General features: G+C 42.7%; 1 protein-coding gene across 6 annotated transcripts in view; it reads right to left on the bottom strand.

Moving 5' to 3' along the window:
• ctnnd2b (catenin (cadherin-associated protein), delta 2b) overlaps positions 1 to 23,771 on the bottom strand; it is an 82,178-nt gene that overhangs the window by 18,523 nt on the left and 39,884 nt on the right. For 3 of the 6 annotated variants that reach the window (XM_083541970.1, XM_083541972.1, XM_083541971.1), the window contains exons 6-12: positions 22,480 to 22,649; positions 14,129 to 14,651; positions 13,888 to 14,031; positions 12,122 to 12,356; positions 9,556 to 9,612; positions 2,987 to 3,119; positions 2,157 to 2,370 (exon numbers count right to left, since the gene is read on the bottom strand). In XM_083541970.1, coding sequence (XP_083398096.1) covers positions 2,157 to 2,370; positions 2,987 to 3,119; positions 9,556 to 9,612; positions 12,122 to 12,356; positions 13,888 to 14,031; positions 14,129 to 14,651; positions 22,480 to 22,649 — 1,476 coding nt within the window. The remainder of the gene's footprint in view (positions 1 to 2,156; positions 2,371 to 2,986; positions 3,120 to 9,555; positions 9,613 to 12,121; positions 12,357 to 13,887; positions 14,032 to 14,128; positions 14,652 to 22,479; positions 22,650 to 23,771) is intronic. The other 3 variants (XM_083541973.1, XM_083541974.1, XM_083541975.1) reach the window with 1 other exon arrangement.

Genomic DNA, 23,771 nt, shown 5'->3' with positions numbered 1-23,771 from the left:
AACCCACCATAGTTCAAGTGATCAAAAAAATTGGACAATGTGACTGACAAGCATTTCTTTGTGTCCTGGGTGTCTGTCCTGTTAGACTGACTGTTTAAACAATTAGTAGCTCTAAATGACTACTTTGTTTTTATGCCCCGAATTTCACCTGTCGTTAAAATGGATAAACCAAGATAAAAAAAACAGAAAGCTGTCAGTGGGAGAAAAGCAAGCCATTTGTAAGCTAAAAAAAAGAGGAACAATCAATCAGAGTAGTGCACAGGCATTGAGAAAAGCCAATACCAAACTGGAATGTCCTGAAAAAGGAAAAGAAAAACTGGTGCACTAACAACCGGATATGGAACAGGTCTTGAAAGAGACTTTGAGAGCAGATTTATAGAGGCCAAAACATAAAATGCACTCATCAGCAGTAAGAATCTGAAGGCCAGATTGAAATTCTCAAAAAACTTAAGAGATGAGCTACAAAAATTCTGGGACTGAGATTAACCTCTGCCAATGTGTGGAGAAAGAAATTATATTGCTTAAGATCCAAAACATATGAGCTTGCTGGTAAAGCATGGTGGAGGTAGTGTCATGGCTTGGGCTTGCCTGGCTGCTTTTGGAATAGGCTCACTAGTCTTTTTTAGATGATGTAACTCGTGATTGTAGCAGCAGAATTAATTCAGACGTCTACAGAAACATGTCCACTAATTCACAGAGAAAATAATCAAATCGGGAGGAACTTAATCATGAAGCAAGAAATGACCGAAAACACGCTGCCAACACAACATTAGGGAGAAAAAGCCCAAATTTAACTATGCATGCATTTCAACTCATTCCAACTCCTAAAACAAACAACTGAAAGAAGCTAAGGGACAAGAATAATACAACAGTGTGGTGATGTCAGTAAATGACCAGCATAATGCTGTGAGCAGAGGATGTGCAAACAACTACTAAGTGTTATTTATATTTGTCTATCTGTTCCAATACTTTTGCTTACCTAAAAATTGGGTAATTCTGCCACTACAAGTGGCAAAGTCCTAGTTTTTCAATACATCTAGATGTAAATTTAATGAAATAAAAGCTAAAATGCTGGACAATTGTTTATATACACTTAAAGGACAAAAGTATTTGGACGTCTGACTTTCCCAGCTATATATATGGTCCTTCCCCAAAGTTGAAGGCATATAGTTATAAAAGATGGCTTTGGATACAGTAGAATTACATTTTCTCTTCATTTCAGCATGACAAAGCACACTCCAAAATCTAGTGGAACATTTTTCTAGAAGAGTGGAGGGTATTATAACTGCAAATACTGAATAAATGTGGAATGGGATGCTAAAAAGCAAACAAATCTTAGGGTCAAGGTGGTCCACAACCTTTTGTCCACACACACACACATATAAAATTGTCTTTGCCATTCCAGTACTTTCAAAATGTAACTGTAAATGCCATTAACAGACTTTATCTACATTTTCTTTGGTGCTCAAAGCACTGATTGCTTGAAAAGCGCCTGACAGTCTGTAAAAAAGACCTCAATCAGCTAAAACTGTATATAAAAACAATTTCCTGTGCCGTGTTGCAAACGGTGGTTAAACGCTGCAGGGATTTTTAATGAAACGAAGCCCTTTGGCTCAGATGCATTTTGCCTCTATCAATTTTAAGTGCCTTGACTGTTGCTCTGAACTTCATTATTATGTTGATGGACGTGTTGATTACTGCCCGTGTTAAACCCTTGTGAAGGATGCTCTCTTGCACGAGTGTTTTTTTAATTTTGTGTTTGACATTTACGAAATGTCTACTCTAGAAAAATAAAGCCGTGTTTTCTTTCATGTTTTAAAGAACCACTTCAGAGGACTGACCTTTACACAAATCCTTAAACAAAGCTTTAAGAAAAATGCCTGTTTTTTGCACACATTAGAAAAATGTTCTTAAAAGGTGTGACTTTCAGTACATGTATTATCTGTCAGTAATTTCCAGAACTGTCACTAATTAGCAGAACATTAACTATGCATCGAAAGGTTGCTGTGCTCAGCTACAGCTAATTTAGAGAGCTTATGAACAAATCAGGCATTTTTTTAAAAAATGCATTTCGTTCACAATACTGGGATGATGACACAAATGCATTGTGATATAGAAGACTAAGAGATTTAGGGATGTGAGATGGCGAGAGATACCTGTGAGCAGCTCTCTGATCTCCACATCGGTGGTTTTGCGAAGGAGGCGCACCAGGGCTGGGATGCCCCCGCAGTTCTTCAGTGCGATCTTGTTGTCGTCGTTGGCTTTGCCATAGACCAAGTTCCTCAACGCACCGCAAGCGCTACGGTGCACGTCACTCATACGATGATCCAAAAGGTCTACCAGCAGCTGGATGCCTCCCTGTCTTCGTATCTGAAGCAAACAGTACATGAAAGCACACTACTAAAAAACTACTGTTTTTCTACCGGACCATTTTTCTTCCAAAATCAACCTCTGTCTGTTCATCCGTGGGAGGGTTTATAATATCCTCAGAGCATTCTGCAATAAGTGCATCAGACCACTTATTTACAGACTGCTGTGGCTGATACACTTGTACAAACACCACACACACTTTCATATCTATCACTGCTGTTTTGAAAATGCTCCACCACCCAAATAAATATTGCATAGGGTGTTCAGATAGGCATCGATCAGTAAATGTATATCTTAAAAATGACCTACTATATGATAGATTGACCCGATAAAATGAAGTGAAAAGGTTGCTGCTATATACCCAATTGACAATTTAAATGAAAGACAAAGGGCATGGCTCACCAGGAACAGTTATAATACAGATACACAGACACTCGACAATGTAATCTATGAATTTAGGCCTCATACTGAGGACCTAATTATAGTATCAAATTGAGTATAATTGAGTAATGAATTATATATAAATTCACTACTTAATTCGGTCAGTTAAAAAAATTCTGAAGCCGAAAGAGGAAATCGTAACATGTCGTCTGCGGTATGTGTCTGTGTGCTTTACCTCTGATTTGATCTTATTGTCTCCGAAGCACAGATGCTGCAGGTAGGCTGCAGCATTAGACTGCACAGATGGAAACTGGTGCTGTAGCATTTGGATCACTTCAGGCAGCTCAGGATCTCTCCAGCCAAACTCCCTAGACAGCAACACACGCACACACACGCACACACACACACACACACACACACCATGTGGAGGAATCCCACACCATTAAAGAACAGCAACAATTTGAAGAGCTCCGTGCCAAATACGCAAAACATTACTGTGATGGAACGAATCGGCGCATTTGTCTTTTAAGGAATGCTCATAAAGGACTATCTTTTTTCTTTTTCGCCTGCATCTCAAGGTACCTGTGGCTGCTAGGCGTTTGCACTTGACTCTAACTTTCCTTTGCAGTTAAAAAATAAATAAATAAATAAATGCCAAACAAACTGATACAGGAATGGTTTTAAGAAACAAAACCAATAAAGCTGTGAACATGGAGTAGAATGAATTTGGGTAACAATTAAAGACAAAAAAAAAAAAAGACATGAGTAACTGAAATGTGCCATACAACGTTTTTTTTTCCTCTCTGGAGAAAATTTTATTCACGGTATAACATTCTTTCAGCAATGACATCCTCCATCACTGCTGATTGCACTAGCCCTGTATGATTGCTCCTTGCCACTGCTAGCCTCATCATTTCCCACAGCAACCTGGAGGTGGCTGAGCCTCTGACTGGTGCTGTATGCACAGGGTACTAGCAATGCAGCACAGAACCCATGATCATGTACCTGTATCTTTCTAATGGAAACAGACTGCAGGCTGAAAAGACAATGGCAACATGCCTTTCTGACATCTGCTCAGAGAAACACACATGCTGTACACCAACAGGACAAGGCATCTTTTCCTTTCTTGTTTTCTCATTTTCACTTTCTCTGTCTTTCTTCCTGCTTTGCTCGCAGACAAAACAGTCTTTTTCCATGTCAAAGACTCCAAGGAGTTGCAATTTACATTAAAAAAAAAAGTGTGAGTGAAAGTGCAAAAAATCTGGACTGACAGAAAGAGAAAGCAAAAGAAATGAAAAGGAGATTCAGTGGAGAGAAAAACTGCCATGGGTTGGGGGTATGGACAGATTACAAAAGAGAAAAAAAAAGAAAAAGTGTCATCCTGTTTGATTCAGAGGATGTGAGCTTGCAGGAAAGCCTTAAGACGGACCAACAGCTAACAGGAGCCCTGGGAAAACTCTAGTGTCCCATTTCACTGCCATCCAACAAAATTACTCTGAGTGCTCAACTGCAGCCATAAACGACAAATGACCTATTGGGAACAGAGCAAATAAAATACACGTGGGATTAATTTCCCTCTTTTTCTCTCCTTCATGTACTTATACACTCCACCCTTTGGCTATAAAGAGCAATGTAAATGAGGCCTGAGACCCTGCAGTGTTGCTCGGAGTCATGTACACAGGATCACACACAGTGATAAGCAGCCAGTGTGCTGAACTCAGAGGAGTGCTTCATGCTCACAGTTCTTATTAGTGAAGATTGCAGGCAACCTGATGAGAGTATGACAGCATGGCAGTGTCGGTGGCACAAACACACTTTCATTCAGATGTTGTTCAAAAAATCACAACCTCACTAGAATAGTGATGGGGTCACTGGAGATTTTCTTTACACCACTGTTTATAATGTAATTGAATGCATATAGACAGCATTAAATGAAGTCTATGTCATGCTGTAAACAACACAAAATACAATATTTATGCATTTTGTCCATAATCTAGTCTAGGAATTTATATTTATATTTTTTAATGTAGCCTGCTGAATTAGCGTGTGTTTTAAAGTTCAGCTACATTTCGAACATACAAATGATGATCTTATTGAATGCAGGGTTTAGTGCACATGTGGGCCACAATTTACTGGTTAGATATAACAGTCGAGATGCACTGCATGGTTTTGAATAAATCCAATTAAATTTGGCACACGATCCCACTGTATTGAACTGGGCTTCAAAGAATTGGGGGCCGTCAAAATGGCGTCACTAAGCGCAAAAAAGGGAAATGTTCAATGTTAATGTAGTAAATAAGTTCTGATAAATTATCCAATCACACTGTGACCCAGTTACATCAAACAGGCCAAATTATTATCTAGAGTAGAAAATAGGGTTAGAGAACCAGATGGTCTCCAGATAGAGATCAGTACTGGTGTGAATCCATGCGACAATTTGGGGTTATTATTGTCTCATTAAATGCTGTGAAAAGTAAGTATGCACTAATTAAGTGAATAAACACTTATAGAGTATATATTAGGGCTGCAGCTATCGATTATTTAGATTGTTATTTTAATCGAGTATTCTACCGATTAGTCCATAGATTAATCAAGTACTTGTGCTTTCTTTCCTTTTTTAGAAAAATTTACACTTTTATTGCTCAAATTGCAATCTGTGAAAACTAAAACCATTTAGTGCATTTATTTGCCATATTACATCAAAATGAATATACAAATATGTAAATAAAAAAAAATCTAAAAGAATATATACAATTCAATTTCCAATTACTTTAAAAAAAAAAAAAAAAAAAAAGAAGTAAACTCACTGTACAGTGTTTTCTTTATGTTTAAGTTGGAAATGATCCAAAACTTTGGAAACTTTCTGTTTTCTCTCCGTTCCTCTATTTTTCTATTTTCTTCGTTTACCTGTCTAGGGGTCTCATTTATAATTTATTTATGTATTTTCTATTTTTATGATTTCTAAAAAAGAATAAGATAGTGTGCACATCCTTTGCGTGGACATCCTTTGCATCCTTAGGTGTATGCCACGTTTATAAATGAGACCCCAGAGCTTTATTGTATTCTAATTACTTGAGTTACTCAAGGAATCGTATCGTATACTATATATAATTGGTATATTACAGAAGGTCCAACAGCTCTCAAAAAGGACACAGTCATAATTGCTGACCTTTCACATTTTATTACAATTCTGAAGGTTATTAGCCAGAGTAATCATAATCAACATCATCTTATATGATACTTTTCTTACCATGGGCATAATTATATGCTCAATCTTCTGTAATTGTTGCTTTAGTGTCTAGTTTGAGACAAAACAGAGACAAAGTCTGTATTTTCTGTCTGATATTATAAAGCAGACTGCTGAGTCATTCTCAAGCAGAGGAGCCAAACAGAAACATGCATAACATGAGCAGAAAGGTGATGCAAGACCCCTCTCTGTTTCTCTCTTCTACTCTCTTACTCTTTCTCTCTACTGTAAATGTAGCACCAATCCAATCCACAGCAGCACCAATCCAAAGCTGTTCTACTGGCCCGGGAAGGAAAGATGAACCACGCATGAAAAATCGAATGCCATGTGGGAACACAGTCCCACCATGATGGCATTCCTCTTTGGTGGCCAGGGAGCACTTTGGTTGAGAAATGGCATCTTCACGCTACAGAGGGCCGAGCACTTTTTCATTACAGGCTCGCTGATTTCATTCTCTTGCGGTCGGATATGTAAGTGCTCTGTGTGCTGGTAGAAGCTACTCCCATTACCTCACCTCCCAAAAGATAAGGTTAGCAGACTGCTTGCGCACCAGAAGTGCGTCACGTCCTTTCAGCCTCCCAGACGGAGACTACAATTATGCTGGCCTGGTCTGAATTATGACCAAATTACAAAAGGAGTCCTCTTATCAGCATATTTTGAATTAAGCACAGCTTCTTATTAAAGCAGCTGATTAGATAGAGAGAGAAAGAGAGAGACAGACAATACTGAGAGAGGGAGAGAGAGAGAGAGAGAGAGAGAGAGAGAGAGGAAGGGAGTGAAAGAGGAAAGACCTGTGCAACAGTAGGCAGGGCAGGCCTGTAGGCTGAAATCCCTGAGCATAAACTAATGAAACATTTGGATAGCCAGTGGGTTGAGACTAACTCTTCTGTTTGTAGCAGCTCTTTGTTTCAGGCTTTTGTTCAGGTTCAGTCAGGTGAGCCTATCTTTAAGCCCCATAGCCAAACCATTATCAACACAATACCCACTGCCAGACTGCATCCCGTCATCCTAAACAACCCCTTGGGGCTCCGGCAGGGTGCGACTGATTTTTATGCATGTCTGGAAGATGCCTGACTGAATATAATGTTTAGAAATGGATCAAATGGAGCGATATTTTGCAAAGGACAACGTCTATGTATATCAAAAGCAGCCTGGATGGGAGGATGCATGAGGGGTTGGGGGAAGGGGGGTGGGTGCAAATGCTCTGATGCAGCCATGATGAAAAAAAAAAAATGCTAAAAGACACCAAAATGAGCAAAGAAAAGACCAAAAAAAAAATGTTTCGATGAATCATCGTCCCACTCAGATATGCCTTTTCTGAACATAAAAAGGCATATAGACAGCTGAATCACTAAGGCAATGATTTGAAATTTTTTTTTGCTCTTTTCTCTCTCTCTCTCTCTCTCTCTCTCTCTCTCTCTCTCTCTCTCTCTCTCTCTCTCTCTCTCTCTTTCTCTCTCTCTCTCTCTCACGGTAAATAGTGCTGACATCTGGTTTGTCGTTTCACTTCGAGCCATGAGTGCATGTTCTGAAAATTTACTACGCACTTGACGGCGGATTGACGGAAACAAAATATTTGTGCGTCGTACAAATGTACAACTAGCTCGGGGTGATCTGTCATGCTGAGCGACACGCTGAATACACTTAACATGGTAAACAGGAGAGAGCTTATCAGTCCATGTAATTGCTGAAACTGTGCCTTGTGGTTTAGCCGCTGAAGTGAGCACAGTGTAGAAACAAGCACGCTAATGAGCATGTGGCTGCTCTTGTCTGGTGACTCTGCCGGTTTACTGCACAACCTGCCTACATTATTTAGTGCTCGAGATTTCTATGCTCAGTAAATGTATTTATTTTAGAATACAACAACAACAACAACAATAACAACAAAAAATCGCTTGCTAACTGTCATTTCAAGTACTGAATGCTGTATATCACAACTGTATCAATTCCTGAATAATTCATGTAATGCTCAATGTCTACACAGCCGGATTTCTTCATTTCAACTCCATCCTAGTAGTGTACACGAATACAAGTGTTTCTCCCAGGGGAAACACACATTATTATTCTGAACGCTCGGAGCTGGCAGGAGAAGAAGTGATTCGGGTGCATTGTGAAGTTCTGACTCACCCTGACCCCTCTTTAAGAGATGGAGAAGCTCACACCATGGGCAATTTAGTACACGTGTAAACAGTGCCACAGGGCAACTGTTCAAGTGAAGTGATCAGGACTGAGCTTCCATCAGGCTGTCAACTGTGAGGGATTACCTTTCGATGCCATGTATAATCTGAACCGACTCCGAACCAAAAACCCACATGAAAGGATGGATGCGTGGCGCAGCATTTCTACCATGAAACATTATATTTTAAACGTAATTTTTTTAAGACGAATAAAAAAACAATGGTGTATTTGTCTTTATTATGTAGCAGACTACATACACCAATCAGGCACAATATTATGACCACCTGCCTATATGGTGTTGGTCCCCCTCTTGCTGTCAAAACAGTTCTGATCCATCGATCATTAACAGCATTAACTTCTTCAGCAATTTGAGCTACAGTAGCACGTCTGTTGGGTCGGACCACACGGTCCAGCCTTTTCTCTCCACCTGCATCGATAAGCCTCATCCGCACATGACCCTGTCGCTGGTTTACCACGGTTTCTTCCTTGGACCACTTTCAATAGATTCTGACCACTGCAGACCGCAAAACATGCCACAAGAGCTGCAGTTTTGGAGATGCTCTGACCCAGTCATCTAGCCGTCACAATTTGCCCTCATCAAACTCACTCAAATCCTTACGTTCGCTCATTTTTTCCTGCTTTGAGAATGTTCACTTCCTGCCAAATATATCCCCCCCACTAACAGGTGCCACGATGAAGAGACAATTAGTGTTATTCACTTCACCTCTCAGTAGTCATAAAGTTACGCGTGATTGAGAAAGAACAAAATACAGTAACTAAAGAATGTAATAGCACTCTACACAAAATATTGACTTACCAACAGTAAAGGTCAGCTTAAATGAGTTCAATGTAAAAACTATAAAGAAACTTGCAAGGCATCAAAATTGACATCACCAACTCCACTACTTGACTATTTATATTCTTTCTGCTATACATATTCAAACATTTTGAGGTTGAGGTACTTCCAAAATAATAGATATTTACACATTTTTGCAAATAATCATGCTAAAATATGAAATGGTAAGAAACAATGGAGAACACGATGGCGCTATTGCGATGGTATGGCAAAAAAAAAAATATTTAGGTGATCCAAAACACCATCCATAAAACCTCACTTCAGTCTACCGATTCTGATCTACTCACATTAATTAACATCATTAGGAGTGATTTGATCCCTAATCTTATTCAAAATGCTGGAGACACACTGGAGGGTTTCAGATCTGTTCTGCATTTATAAATGGACTCGTGTATTTGATTGTTTTCTTTCCTTTTACATGCAGTGGTGTGCTCCAACAGTGTGCCTTTTATATAACAGCTTTAGAGTAGGAGAGAAGAGAAAATAGATGAAAAGGAGAATGTAAAATAAAAAGCTGCATTACTTTGTCATTCTTTGTTCGGCTTGATTTTGATTCCAGACAAGGAATTCGGGGTCGTACCTATCAGGAGACAGGCAGAGAGAGAGAAAAAAAGAGAAAGGGTAGGTGGCTAGCACAAAGGGGTTTGACATTTATTTAAAGAAAAAAAAAAAAAAAAAAAAAAAAAAAAAAAAAAAAGGTATTGATTTTAACTTTCTTCCACACTTGCACACAATTGGCTTTGGGCATGCACAATCAGGTTGCGTGTTTAAACAAGAAGATCTCATCATTGCAGTGGACGGTCATTTGTAGTTTGGTGTGGGATATCCTATAGCATGCTTGATGGCGGTGTCAGGATTTCAAATCTAATTACTTCCACCATCTTATACCTTTATACCTTATAAACCCACTCCACACACCCACACTCACATACTTCAGATCCAGTGTCACTGCTTTGCTGAGAATAATCCTCTACCTCAATAAAACCTGGTGGCCCAATTCCCTGGTTCGCTCCCTTTCCAATAAGTTTTCAATGTATAGCAACAACATGGACTACAGTCTTCAGTATACAAAACTACTACAACTTTATCAATAAAACTGCCAGTGTGTGTTTTGGCTTATTGAAGATGTCCCTGCAATAACCCTAATAATAAATAATAATGAAGTGTATGTGCTCTACTGAGTATATGTAGTTATCTAAACATTAAAGATACAGGAAACGTAGGATGGCGCATCAGACTGACCCTGACTGATGTTCAATCTTGGTAACGACTTACCAAACTGACTCCATCAAGCTGAAAAGAATTGAACGATTTTTTGCGACAAATGCTGAAACACACAGCGCACCGTTTGGATGCAAGAATCACAAACACCTCAAAGCAATTAGGTTTCACCAGTGGTGTAGAGGTGGGATGTGCACTGCACTGCACACACAGTGTGGGGGCCCAAGGATAATTGAAATGTAATTATTACACAACTGGACCATTAGTGAGCAGAAGAACAGCACATTTGAAATACAATTTAAGCAAAGAGTATTTTGTGTACCAAGACTTTTTTCAATACTTCTGTGTTACAAATAGGGGAAATAGTACTGTTCCAAACGATGCCAGCGAACACGGCTCGGAAAACACTGCAGTGCCCCTGAATGCACAAATAATACACGCAAACATTCGTACTTTGGCTTTCGCCCCTTTCCCACCAGGAGTTCTTGTGTGAAAGAAACGCCTTCATGAGATCAGCATTTTTACATTTTAAGAGGCAATATGCAAATCTGTAGTCATTAAAAAAAAAAAAAATCATAATACTCAAAAACCACTGGGTGTAAATGCCATAAACTTGGAAATACACCCTCTCGATTTGAATGAACAGATTAAACATGTGCTGTCCCGCCAAAATGCGTTCGACAAGCCAGCCAGCTTCTTCATCCGTAACACAGAAGTGTGAAAAAGGTCTATTAGCTGCCGAAATGACATTTGTGCAGTGTAATTTCCTCTCTTTTAAAAACCTAATTCATATGGGTATTATTAATATAGCAATTTTAAAAACTTAGTAATAGGTTTATAAATTAATGTGTTAATTATGTAAGACCTGCAAGTTTATAAGGATTCGTTTGTGACAGAAGTGATAATGCAACATCCACCTCTCCTTTATATACTGAAGCTGTGACTGTGGAGATTTGTGTTCATTCAGCCACCGAGTTTTAGTAAAGTCACAAACTAATGTATGATGAGGAAGGTCACTCAAGGTCTTCCACTTCAACCCATGTGCACAGGGGTATTGTCATGCTTAATCAGGTTTGGGTCTTCAAGTGGAAAAAAATTACTTAATGCTGCTCCATCCGAAGACGTCCTTTATAATTGTGTGCCTCCAACTGTGTGCTAACAGTTTGGGGAAGAACCACATATGGCTGGAAGAGTCAGGTGTCCCAATACTTTTGTCCAAATAGTGTATCTGTACTTAAATTTTTGTGCAAAGTTTTTTTAAATATAAATCTTGGTGAGCGTTTCGAAAAAAGTAGCAAATCAAATGTGCATGTTGTGGCTGCATTCGATAAATACAACGCATCACACGCCATTCGGGTTCCGCTCCACTGACATTGTGCGCGCGAGATAAAAACTTAAACATGAAGGGTAAACAAAAGAGATGGCAAAAAAAAATCAACAAAACAAACAAGGGCAAGGAAAAACAATAAAAAAATAAAAAATAAAAAAAACAAAGCCCCTTCTATATCTTTCACCCCTTGATGCTTAGGAATTACTGTAGCTCTTATAAGGCGTTAATGTACATTGTACAGCAATAAGAAGGGCAGCAAGGATCATGTATACTGACTAGCTGACTTTCGTCACGCGAGTATGCATTGTGCAGTTAAAATAGGGTGACCTCAAGGCAGCTGGAGAGTGAATTAATAAGTAAGTTGTGCTGTTCAGCATTTCATTTATACTGTGTGTGTGTGTGTGTGTGTGTGTGTGTGTGTGTGTGTGTGTGTGTGTGTGTGTGTGTGTGTGTGTGTGAGAGAGAGAGACAATATTGCTAAGGCCATATGATCTCTCTTCAGTCACCGACTGAATGTGAAATGGAGGCTTCTACTCACCTGGGGTCCTTTTGGATGCTGTCCACAGAGGGTGACCTGACTAGCGTGGCCTCGGGCGGCAGTGCAGGTCCTGATTTGCTGTAGGGCGAGTCAGTCGAGGGGCAGAACTGCAGCGTGCGATATGGGTTGGCGTAGTCGGGCGCGGCGGCATAATTGGAGCGAGGAAAGGTGCCTGTGGCGTTCTGGCTGCCTGTGCGCTGCAGGGGGATGGGCTCGACGCCAGGGGACGATGGAGCTGGGGCACATAATGATAGGTGCATGACAGGTCTTACAAAGGGGTCTGAAAGCTAACTTTATCGCACAACGTAAAAAAAATAAAATGAAATAAAAAAGAGAGACAAAATATACAAGAATCTGTGCACCTGATTGTGAACTCAAATGTCATTATACACTATTGCAGGAGCATAACAGTGCACAATTCAATACAATACATTAGAGCGATTTCTGCATTGTCAATGGAAATATAGACACTGCCTGAACGTGCCTTAGGTATTCTTTATGAAAAGATTTAAATATCGAAGAACAATCATTGAAACTAATGACACTATGTTTGCATAGAGTTTGCGAACGTTTAAAATGTACGTTTTATTAAAGGCTGATATCAGTATGCAGATTTAATCAGACGCTTGGCACCATATACAAATAAAAAAGCTGTGCATCGACATCATGATATAAAAACTGTGCCACCCACAGCATTATGTAGTATGGAGTTTTTAAATCACTTGTCTCATATTTGCTGCTGACCTTGCGTATCAATGGAGTTCTTTCTTTAACCTGATTGAATAAGCCAGCAAATGTGCTCTTAAAGCAGTAGAAAGAGAATGATAGAGAGAGAGAGAGAGAGAGAGAGAGAGAGAGAGAGAGAGAGAGAGAGAGAGAGAGAGAGAGAGAGAGAGCATGTAAAGTTTTAGCACAAGGTAGTATGCTTAGTTCGTGAAACATGACATGATTAGAAATAGCAATTATTTAAAAAATACAATTGAACCCTTAAACCTCTCGAAATAAAGAGGGAGCTTCGTTTTCAGAGGAAAGTTTATGCTTGATTAAGTGCCGAGTTTATTACACCATTTTATTAAGCGGCCTGTTGAATGTATTGAAAATAAATTGTGGCAGTATGACATGCATTCAGCTCCCTGTTTACCTAATGTAACAAAAAAAATGAACAGAAAACTATTGGATGGCGGACAAGAAATGAAAACTCAAGCTGTGCGCAAGTAAAAAAAAAAAACAATTTGGATGGATTTTTTTAAAGCTGAACTTGCCTCTTCAATTCACCCCCCCCCCCTTCCAAAAAAAAAAAAAGACCTTTTAAGAAGCAAACGAAAACCTCAATTGAAAGTCACAACAACTGGTTGCTGGTAGAAACATTATTAAGAAAATACTATGATTGTTGCGTCTGTGCGGTGAAAATAGGCTTACAAAATCATATGATAATAATATATAATAAATACTCACAGGTGGTACATTTGTATGTAAGAGCTTAACAGTTTCCAAAAAAAAAAAGAAAAACTGTGACAAAAATCATCTTCTTGCACAATATGTTGATGCTGAAGTAATAAAGTCAGTTTGTTTGTAGTCGCTGCTCAGACAGCTTCAAACACTACCTGTCACTACCTGAGGTGTGAAAGAGATTTCTGTTTAAAAAAAAAAAAAACTGAAAGCCAGCATGGAATTCTTTTGTCATCACATTTGCATAAAAGTAAGTAAAAAATAAATAAATAAATAAAAAAAGAGAAACTTGAAAGACTTGTCATGTGCTGTCTTACCCTGACCCTGGGTGAAGTTCCTCAGTGGTGCTTTCTGGTAGACCCTGTCCTCATAGATGGGATCGATGTGGTGCTCAGGAGACTGCAGGGGGCGCAGCTCTGTGCCCAGGTGGCTGTGCTGACTGCTGTATGAGCCCCTGGAACCTGGACACGACATACACACAAACAAATTAATGTATTATGGAGTTGGCAGGTATTAATGTATGTACACTGTATGTGCTGTAAGGGATATAGTGCATACCTGCAAGACTGCCAGGCCTCTGCAGGGTAGCATTGGCATAGAGCTCATGGGAAATCTTGTACTGGTCGGAGGAATGCAGCATGCGTTTAGCAGGTGAAAGTGTGGCGTAGCTGCCCACAGCTGAGCTGAGCTGGTGGAGGGGGGAGGAGCCAGTGGCATTGGCCTGCCCAAGTGAGGTCGAAGCTGCCCCTCCAGCCGCCATGTTAATGGGCGAACTGGTGCTGTAGGATTTGGCTAGGCGGCTGGGTGACTGCTTGGGTGAGGATACCCGCTGCAGAGTGGCATAGCTGGGCATATCCGAGGCAGAGCCAAGCCTCTGAAGTTTGGAGGGTGAACCCAGGGGCTGCATGGACAGTGGAGAGCTCACACGCTGGGCTGGCAGGGTGGCACATGAGTAATAGACTGAGGGCTGAGTGTCGGGCAAGTGGAAAGCACTGCCATGGTTCTGAGCCAGTGAGTCTCGGGACTGGGCATGTGTGCCCGGGTCGTTGCCCGCCAGCTGGACTGCACGGCTAGATGTCACCTAACAGAGTGAACAGTAAGAGAAGAGTTACACTAGGAGTTCTAAATCCTTACACATTACTGATTCACATATCATTCATTTCTTTCGTTATTTTTTTTTCATTTTACCAAAAAAAAAAAAAAAATGGAAATAGAACATTCATTAAATTTGAACCTTAATATGATCAAGTTAGGCCGAGTTACACCATGCATACTACTTTCACAGAGGCCTTTGTTTTATCAGCCTTGCTAGCATTCAGCTGCTCTTGTAAATGAAACAAAAAACGAATCCAAGTACAAGGTATGAAACTGTTATGTTCTCTGTGGTTGTCTATTTTAAATTAATGACTGGCACATGCAGCCAAACTGAAAAATCTAAGAGTGCCAAAGAAGCATTGCATTGTTTTGTCTTTCAATATATAATACCAAGACATGCTCTAGGCTAATCATCCCACCATTCATCATTAAACCAGATTCATGACCACTACACAAGAAAAAATACAACATAAAATACAATAAATAATCATTCATTTAGTAAACTGCCATTAACTTTGACTTGATTTTTTACACAAGTATCAACTATATTAAACATAGTACAATGTAGTATAAGTGTATACACTGGGATAAACGATGGGTTACTTAACGTAATCCCGGGTTCTTTGATAACAGAGTGAGGTGTTTCACTATGGGAATCGCTTTGGGCGTGACCAACTACGGAAGCTCTTATGACACCACGTCTGTCTTGACAGACAGGTCGAACTGAGATCAGGCTCCGCCCCACCTTTATCCCTCAGGTCGACCCCTCCTAACATCATTGCAGCGAGATTTCTTCCCGTCCAAGTGCAAGGAGGGAAGTGCTGGTGAAACACCTCACTCTGTTATCAAAGAACCCGGGATTACGTTAAGTAACCCATCGTTCTTTTTTAAACTTCGCTCTGTGTTTCACTATGGGAGATATAGACAGCTCCCGGATTGCACAAGCCAATCACATGGGCTCAGAGCATCTGGCACTCAGCACCGCATGTGCCAAGGATGACTCAGACACATCCAGTCTATAAAACCGCACAAAGGTGTGTGGCATAGCCCAGCCAGCCGCCGCACAAATTTCCCTTAAGAAACTCCCTTAAGTAGGGCCCATGATGTCGCCATCCCTCTAGTAGAGTGGGCCCTCAGACCCGCAGGTGCCTGAGAACCACAACATTCATACGCTATAGATATAGCCTCCACAATCCAGCGGGACAGCCGTTGTCTTGACAACGGCTTCCCTTTGTGAGGGGTAGCCCAAGACACAAACAGCTGGTCAGATTTCCTGAAACCCGCTGTTCTCTTGACATCCGTATGGAGGGCCCGCACTGGGCACAAGGAACCCAATCCCTCCTCCTCCTGAGGTGGGTGAAAAACCGAAAGTTCCGTAACGAGACATCTATAAGAAGAATCCACCACTTTAGGTACAAACGCCTGGTTAGGGCGAAAGGAAACTTTCGTGAGCCCAGGGGCAAACTGTAAACAGGACGGACTGACAGACAGGGCTTGCAGCTCGCTCACACGCTTAGCAGTCACTAGAGCCACAATCAGCGCCGTTTTAAGAGAAAGAAATTTCAGCCCTACGCCGTCCACCGGCTCGAAGGGGTGATGAGAAAGGGCTTCCAAAACTAAAGATAGGTCCCACTGAGGCACTAACCGCCGAGACACCGGCCTCTTACGGCGTGCACCTTTCATAAACTGGCTAATCAAAGGGTGCCGACCCGCAGGTTCGTTATTAAACCCGACATGACACGCAGAAATAGCCGCCAGATACACCTTCAAAGTAGAAAAAGCTTTCCCTTTATCCAGCAAATCCTGGAGAAAGCACAAAATGTCTCCCACAGAACACTGGAAGGAGACAATGTGACCACGGCCACACCACTCCTCAAAAACTCGCCATTTATTGTCATAAAGCGTGCGAGTAGACACGGCCCTGGCACTCTGGATAGTGTGTATAACCGATTGGGGTAAACCTGCCACACTCAAGTTCCACCTCTCACGGGCCAGGCCCAGAGAGCAATCCTGTCCGGGTGCGGATGATAAATGTCCCCGCCCGCCTGGGACAGAAGGTCCCTCCGTGGAGGGAGCGGCCACAGTTGATCTGACAGTAGCTGAACTATTTCTGCGATCCAGTGTCTGGATGCCCAACGTGGCGCTATCAGAATCAGTGACAAGCTAAGTTCTCTGACCCTGGCCAGGGTGGGGGAAATCTAGCTCAGTGGAGGGAAAGCGTAGAGAAGAACGTTTGGCCACAGGTGGGCTAACGCATCCACACCCAACGGTGCATCTTCGTCTCTTAGAGAAAAGAACAGAGAACACTGAGCGTTTTCTCTCGAGGCGTAGAGATCTACGGCAGCCCGGCCGTATCTCTGCCATATCTGCTCCACCACATGGGTGTGCAGTTTACATTCCCCGTACAGGGGGTTTCCCCTGGACAACAGATCCGCACCCTTGTTCCATATGCCTGGAACATGAGTCGCACTGATGGACAAAAGCCTCGTGTCGCACCACATTATCAGTTTCCTCGCTAACTGATGCAGCTGGAGGGAGCGCACACCTCCCTGCCGATTGATGTACGCGACCACTGTGGAATTGTCTTTTTTCACCAACACATGTCGGCCCTTTATAAAAGGCAGAAATTGTTTCAGCGCTAGAAATACTGCCAACAACTCCAAGTAGTTTAAATGTCTCGGGATTAGCTGTGGAGGCCAAACGCTGATCACAGCTCTGCCCATAAGGGTCAAACCCCAGCCCGCCATAGACGCGTCCGTCGTCATAGTAACCCTCGATGACACCGCCCCCAAGGGAATCCCCAACCGAAGTGTTGCGGGGCGTCCCCATTGGCGGAGCGCTGAGACGCAAGCATGTGTTATTTTGACCCATCTCTGAAACTCTCTCATCATGAGAAGTCCCAGACGCACCACAGAAATCACTGAGGCCATTAAACCCAGCATTCGTAGGCATACTCGGAACGGGACCATAGTCCCCGCCCGAAAACGGGAGCGACACTGAATGAGAGATGCGATTCTCCTCTCTGTCAGCGTGACTCGATAGGAGAGGGAATCTATACTGAGCCCTAGATATTCCGCGCACTGCGCAGGACACAAGCGGCTCTTTTCCCTGTTTATTCTGAAACCCAGGTCGCAGAGATGTGTGACTACGCTCTCTGCATCTCTGATCGCTTGCTCTCTTGACGAGGAGCATATCAGATAATCGTCTATATAAGACAAAATCCGAACCCCGCTGTTTCTCAACGGCAAAAGTGCCGCCTCCACACACTTGCTGAAAGTCCTCGGAGCGAGAGACAGTCCGAACGGAATGCTTTGAAACTCGTAGGCAGTGCTTCTGTGCGCAAACCTCAAATATTTTCTGTGTGACGGGTAAAGGTCTATGTGAAAATACGCGTCTGATAGATAGATCGTCACAAACCAATCGTTTGAACGGATCGACTGACAGAGTGCTTTGTGTTTCAACATTCTGAATGAACATTCCCTCAGGTGCTTGTTTAACACACGCAAATCCAAGATCGGACGAAGAGATGCGCTTCCTCTCTTCGGGATCACAAAGTACCGGGAGTAAAAACCCTGACGGCTTTCTGCCTCCGGAACAACTCTGATTGGCCTTTTGCTCAAAAGAGAGTCGATCTCGGTCGCTAGGACGCGAGCCGACTCCCCTTCGGCCACCGAGACCAACACACCGTTGAATCTGGGTGGTTTTATTGCGAATTGAAGCCTGTATCCCCGTGAAATCGTGCTTAAGACCCACGAAGGAACAGCGCATAAAGAGAACCCCCGCGTACACAACTCTGGTCGCGCGTTAATGACGTCACAACCGTCGCCACGCTGGGCTCCGGTGGTAGAGCGAGCGCGCACTCCAGTGGTAAAACTGGGGGGGGGTGCACGCCGAATTCTCGAGATTTATTGTGCAATCGTCGGAACTGACGTGCGAGTGAACAAATGTCGGGAGTGCTTGGTGACACTGAAAATTTCCCTCATTCCTCGAAACCGAGGAGAAACTATAGAGGAAGCCCTTACGGAACTTAGAACCGGGCTGCGTTCTCTTCTCCTTTTCTTCGCCAGCGGAGAAAGGAGGATAGGAGAACATTCGCGTGTCAGGTCGCACGCTTCTTCTTCCGCTCCTCGGGGTGGGGCGGACAGTTTTTAGCTGCCACGGCCGCAAATGAATGCTTTCCCCATGGTCCCGAGCCATCCGATCTCGGGCGTTGATCAGCTTGCTGTCCGCCGAGAGCCGATCTTGTGCTCCTCACGTTCATCGGTCTCCCTTTCGCAGCCGCGGCTGCGGCAAAACCCCGTCGCGCTGGCTGAGGGGGCGTGTTCTGAGACAGCTTACGAGGCAAACAGAGGTTGAATGCTTCGTCCTCCTGTTTCCTGAGAGTACTGATTTCTCTCATCTTCTCTAGAGCTGGACCGAACAGACCTTTAGCGGGGTCGTAGGCAGCATCCATGACTTCCGCTTTCTGTGTGTCAACCAAGCCTGACAGGTTAAGCCACAATGCTCTCTCACCTGACACAGCCAAGCCCATCACGTGGCCGCAGCCCTAAACTGCGCCTCGTGAAGAGCGGAAAATTAGGTCGTTCACCACACAGATCTCGTCCCAAAGTACCGGGTTAGGTACTCCCGTGTCGAGCTGTCGTCCTATTTCCTCTAAAATCTCCGCCTGGTACGCGGACAGCAAAGTCACCGCGTTTAGCAAGCACACTGACTGCGCTGTGTATTTATACATCCTCTGATGGATGGACGCCGTCAATCTCTCGATTTTCCCAGGCAGCGCAATTTGAGAGGAGGCGGATATCGAACGCCGGTTCGGATGGAGGTGATAAGCCACCGAAGGCTCCACAGCTGGGGGTCCGGCCAACCCCAGCTCCTCCATCCCTTGAATTTCCAGCTTGGAGCACCCTTTTGCGGGAAGCTTGCTCTTGAAGGGGCTAGACCAGTAACGAGACATCTCCTTCATGCAAGCTGGCATGGCGGACAGGAGCTGTCTAGCAGCGGGTTGAGCAGGCGGCAGCCTTTTCCGCGTCCTGGGCCGCGGGCCAAGCTAGTCCTAGCTTCGCTGCGGCTCGTTTGCATACCTCGTGCAGGTTACCTTCAGCCTGTGAGGTTGCATCGCCCGCGCTCTGGGGTCTCGACTGTTGGGCCGGGAAGGGACCACTGTCGTCCTCATCCTCGTCCTCCATATCCAAGTCAAGGAGGTCTGAGTTCGCATCTGCGTCCTCGTCACACGGTCGTTCCTCATCCTCCGCGAGGAGGTTATCAAACAGAGGCGGCATGACCGGTAATTCGGCCTCCATCAGGTCTGCCCAGCTCGTGGTAGCTTGCGGCTGATGTTCGATGGCCGTAGACCTCGCGGCGGCGCCGGACAGACACGGGTCCTGTTGGTTAGCCACCGCTACTCTTAGCCGTCTCTCCAAATGTTTCACCGGCATCGACGTGCAGTGAGCGCATGCTCGTGGGTCCGCGAGCGACGTCTGATCGTGCTTCGGGCCCACGCACGTGATGCACATCAGGTGAGGGTCCCTGCCCGAGATGGTTGCTCCACATGATGATGGACACGGGCGGGATGCAACCTCCCTGAACTTCGACTCATTCCCTTTGGTGGGGGGGGGTGATCGTCGACATGGCTGAGTACGGGGAATATTAGACTCGTCACAACACGTTAGTCTGCCGATGTTCCCAGGGTAGTTAGCCCTCCGAAGGCTTCGCCTTGACGCGCTAAGCTTGTAATAGCTTGATGCTACTACGTCCCTACCGTGTAACTTAATACCCAGCAGGTTGGAATAGGAATAGCTCGCCTCAACGCGGACGCTATTCCGTGACGTTGCTCAGCACGATTCCGTACGACTGACCTCGCGTTCGGTGGCGGAATCCAATGACGGTCCGCACGATGAACAGTTAAGCGAAATCAGCCGAGAACTGGAAGTGCTGAGAGAGCTTAGGGTAGTCCCTCACGGGAAGAAAGCGCGAATGATGTTAGGAGGGGTCGACCTGAGGGATAAAGGTGGGGCGGAGCCTGATCTCAGGTCGACCTGTCTGTCAAGACAGACGTGGTGTCATAAGAGCTTCCGTAGTTGGTCACGCCCAAAGCGATTCCCATAGTAAAACACCGAGCGAAGTTAGAAAAAGAACTACCATGTCTCTAGGACCATGGTGAAACATACTATACGAGAGAGGACAGACGGGGTTTGCATCGACACAAGTGAAAGTCAAAAGCTGCTAGTTTGTGATTTTGCAGCTCTGATATGTGTGACTCGACTCATGAAGGTCTATATAATTAGATAATGAGCTAAATCGAATACACAGTATCAGACCTGCCAAGAAAAATTTCCTAATTCAAATTCGATCTGAATTTAATATTTGCATATTCAAATGAAACTACTTTTTCGAGTTAATGACCGTTATCACTTGGACATAGAAATGGATCTAGATAATGAGCCTTTCCATATCCATTATTATTTTAATTATTTAATTACATATAGTCTTTTTGTGCTATTAATAAAATATTTTTTTATACATGTCCATCACATCACACACAGACAGACTCAGGAACAGTTTTTACCCCAGAGCCATTAGAAAACTGAACACCAAAAAAAAACCCACCAGTGAATCCTTGAACTATCTATCTATCTATCTATCTATCTATCTATCTATCTATCTATCTATCTATCTATCTATCTATCTATCTATCTATCTATCTATCTATCTATCTATCTATCTATTACTTAATTAATAACTATTATTATGTGCAATAATTTTAGTGCTATAATACAAGAATAATTTTTAATATGTGCAATAAGTTGTATAGCTATCATTGAAGTCTGACTTTTCTAGAATCTGTTTTCACTGCTGCTCCAAATTCGATTTCAAGCTGCTACACTTTTTCACTTAATAGATCATTTAATATGTATATTTTTTTCAAATGGTTTTATTTTTTATTTTATTTTACTTTAATTCTTATTATAATTTGCAACCTTTAAACTGCAACCCAACAACTTCCCTAGCGGATCAATAGAGTATTCTGATTCTGGATGATTCTGATTATGTAATGGCCTTGTGCTGTGTCTAGAAAGCATATATAATAAATAAAGATTTGCCTTTCAGCCTGTGTGTTAAACACAAATGAGGTTAAATAGATATGATTACTACATGAAGGCAATTTGATGAGTTTTATGTGAATCTTAGGCAGCTATTTAAAACCATAAAGCAGTCAGAGTCAAGCAATTCTACAAACAAAATGAACTTATACTGGAATGAAAGTAGGTCACAACCAGATGACAAATTTGATGGAAAAAAAAAGACATTTTAAAAAGATAAAGTGAGAAATAAACATGGATATGCTGTGATGTGATGTTTTTTGTAGCTGCAGCTGAAATTAATAAAAAATCTCATGATAAGGTTATTTTTAAGGGCTGAAATGATTCCTTGAGCAACTCAAGTAATTCCAGGGAGCACTGAGGAAAATAATTTCATAATGTAAAGAGTGTGTACAGATTTCTTTACTGAAGATCAATCGCAAACCATTAACATATTGAAAATGCGCTAAGAGTTTGCTTAATGAAAGCCATCTGACAGGTCTACAGATGCCAACTTCAAGTTTTAGGTTGATTGTCTAATGTGGATTATCAAAATAAAGTGTTATGACATTAGATAGTAAGCCTATTATTATTCAGATTCATTCAGATGCTGAATGCTGAATCGTTACAATTTGAATGGACGTTTTAAAGGAACCCTACAGAGGCAACTCAAAGCATCCCTGAGTCAGATGACTGGGGGTGTAAACTAGCATTGTAGTAGTTTCAGAATCTTACCTGATTGTAGCAGTGCACGGCTCCTCCCACCTGAGCACCGCGTGCTAGGGGTTGGGAGGTCGCCGGGTCTCCCAGGGCCAGGGTCTGGCTGCTATGGTAACCAGCAGTATAGGGGAAGGTGCCTTCCTGGTTATTGAGCTGTAAAGCACTCTGGGACAGGATGCCGGCTCCTGGGTGGGGGAGAAAAAACATGTATGTCTTTGCTTTCTTGCTTGTTTAGATTTGCAGGCTACTGTCATCATGTACTTTACTCTGCTGCTTTCTCACCATCCCTGTGCTTATTTCCCTTCTCACTCTTTTTCACTATTATCTACCCTGCTTCTTTTGATGCATTCTTTCTCTCTCCCTCTCTCTTTCTCCCTCTCTCAGCCCTCTCCCTTGCAGGTTTCAGGAATGGAGATGGATGTAGTGAGCATGTATAATTAATCAGGACTGGAGGAGTCAGTGAGCTCATGTCATGAAGAATGGGCCCAGCAGGAGCAGAAATCACGTTTGCCAATCCACCTCTTCCTCTCAGACACAGAAGGAAACTGAGCAGCTCGGCTGGTTCTGAGGGCTCATGCTGATCCGGAGGCACAAACTCGGCCACAAAAGCTTCTGCTCGAATGAAATCCATGCTTCAAAAATGATAGGTGCTAGGCAGTGCCACAGAGGGCTTTCTGTTTGACAAGATGGCTGTACAAAATGACTTTATTGACAAAGCTGAAAAAGCAAAAACCGGTCAGCAGAGAGTTGTCTGCCTTGCTAGAGTCATTCTGGAATTGTCACATTTACCATAACTCAGGTTTACAATCGGCAAACTCAATATTGCATTTTTAATAGCATACTTCAAAATCACATGACAAAGGCATCTAGATCATTTTAAACCAGCCCAAAAACACAATAGCAGTTCAACTGTAGCTTTTTTTGGTAATGGCTTTGCTATACTATTAAACTACTTCAGACACTGTAGAGAGCACTCCCTGGAGCTTTTAAGAAGTAAGCTTCGGGATTCATAAATGTTTAACCCTAGGTTGCTGCCTCTCTCTTTCTCTCTCTTTCTCTCGCTCGCTCGCTCACACAAAGTCCATTTGTGCCGAGTTCCTGCTGTCATATAGAATGGCAGTTGTGAGACCTGTTTATTTAGGTAGCTGTTGACCGGGCATGACTTACCTAAGTTTCATCTCTGTGGTATTTGATCACGGTTCTGCTTGACCTATTTTCAAATTTAAGCCTGTCAAGATTTCATCAGCTTTCTTTTCTTTTTCTATTGACCATCTGGACAATTACATTCTCATACAAAACAACTGAAC

The sequence above is a fragment of the Silurus aristotelis genome, assembly GCF_946808225.1.
Source record: "Silurus aristotelis genome assembly, chromosome: 5".
NCBI lineage: Eukaryota > Metazoa > Chordata > Actinopteri > Siluriformes > Siluridae > Silurus > Silurus aristotelis.
Note: the sequence above shows the minus strand (reverse complement) of the source record. Positions and strands in the feature narration are given on the sequence as shown.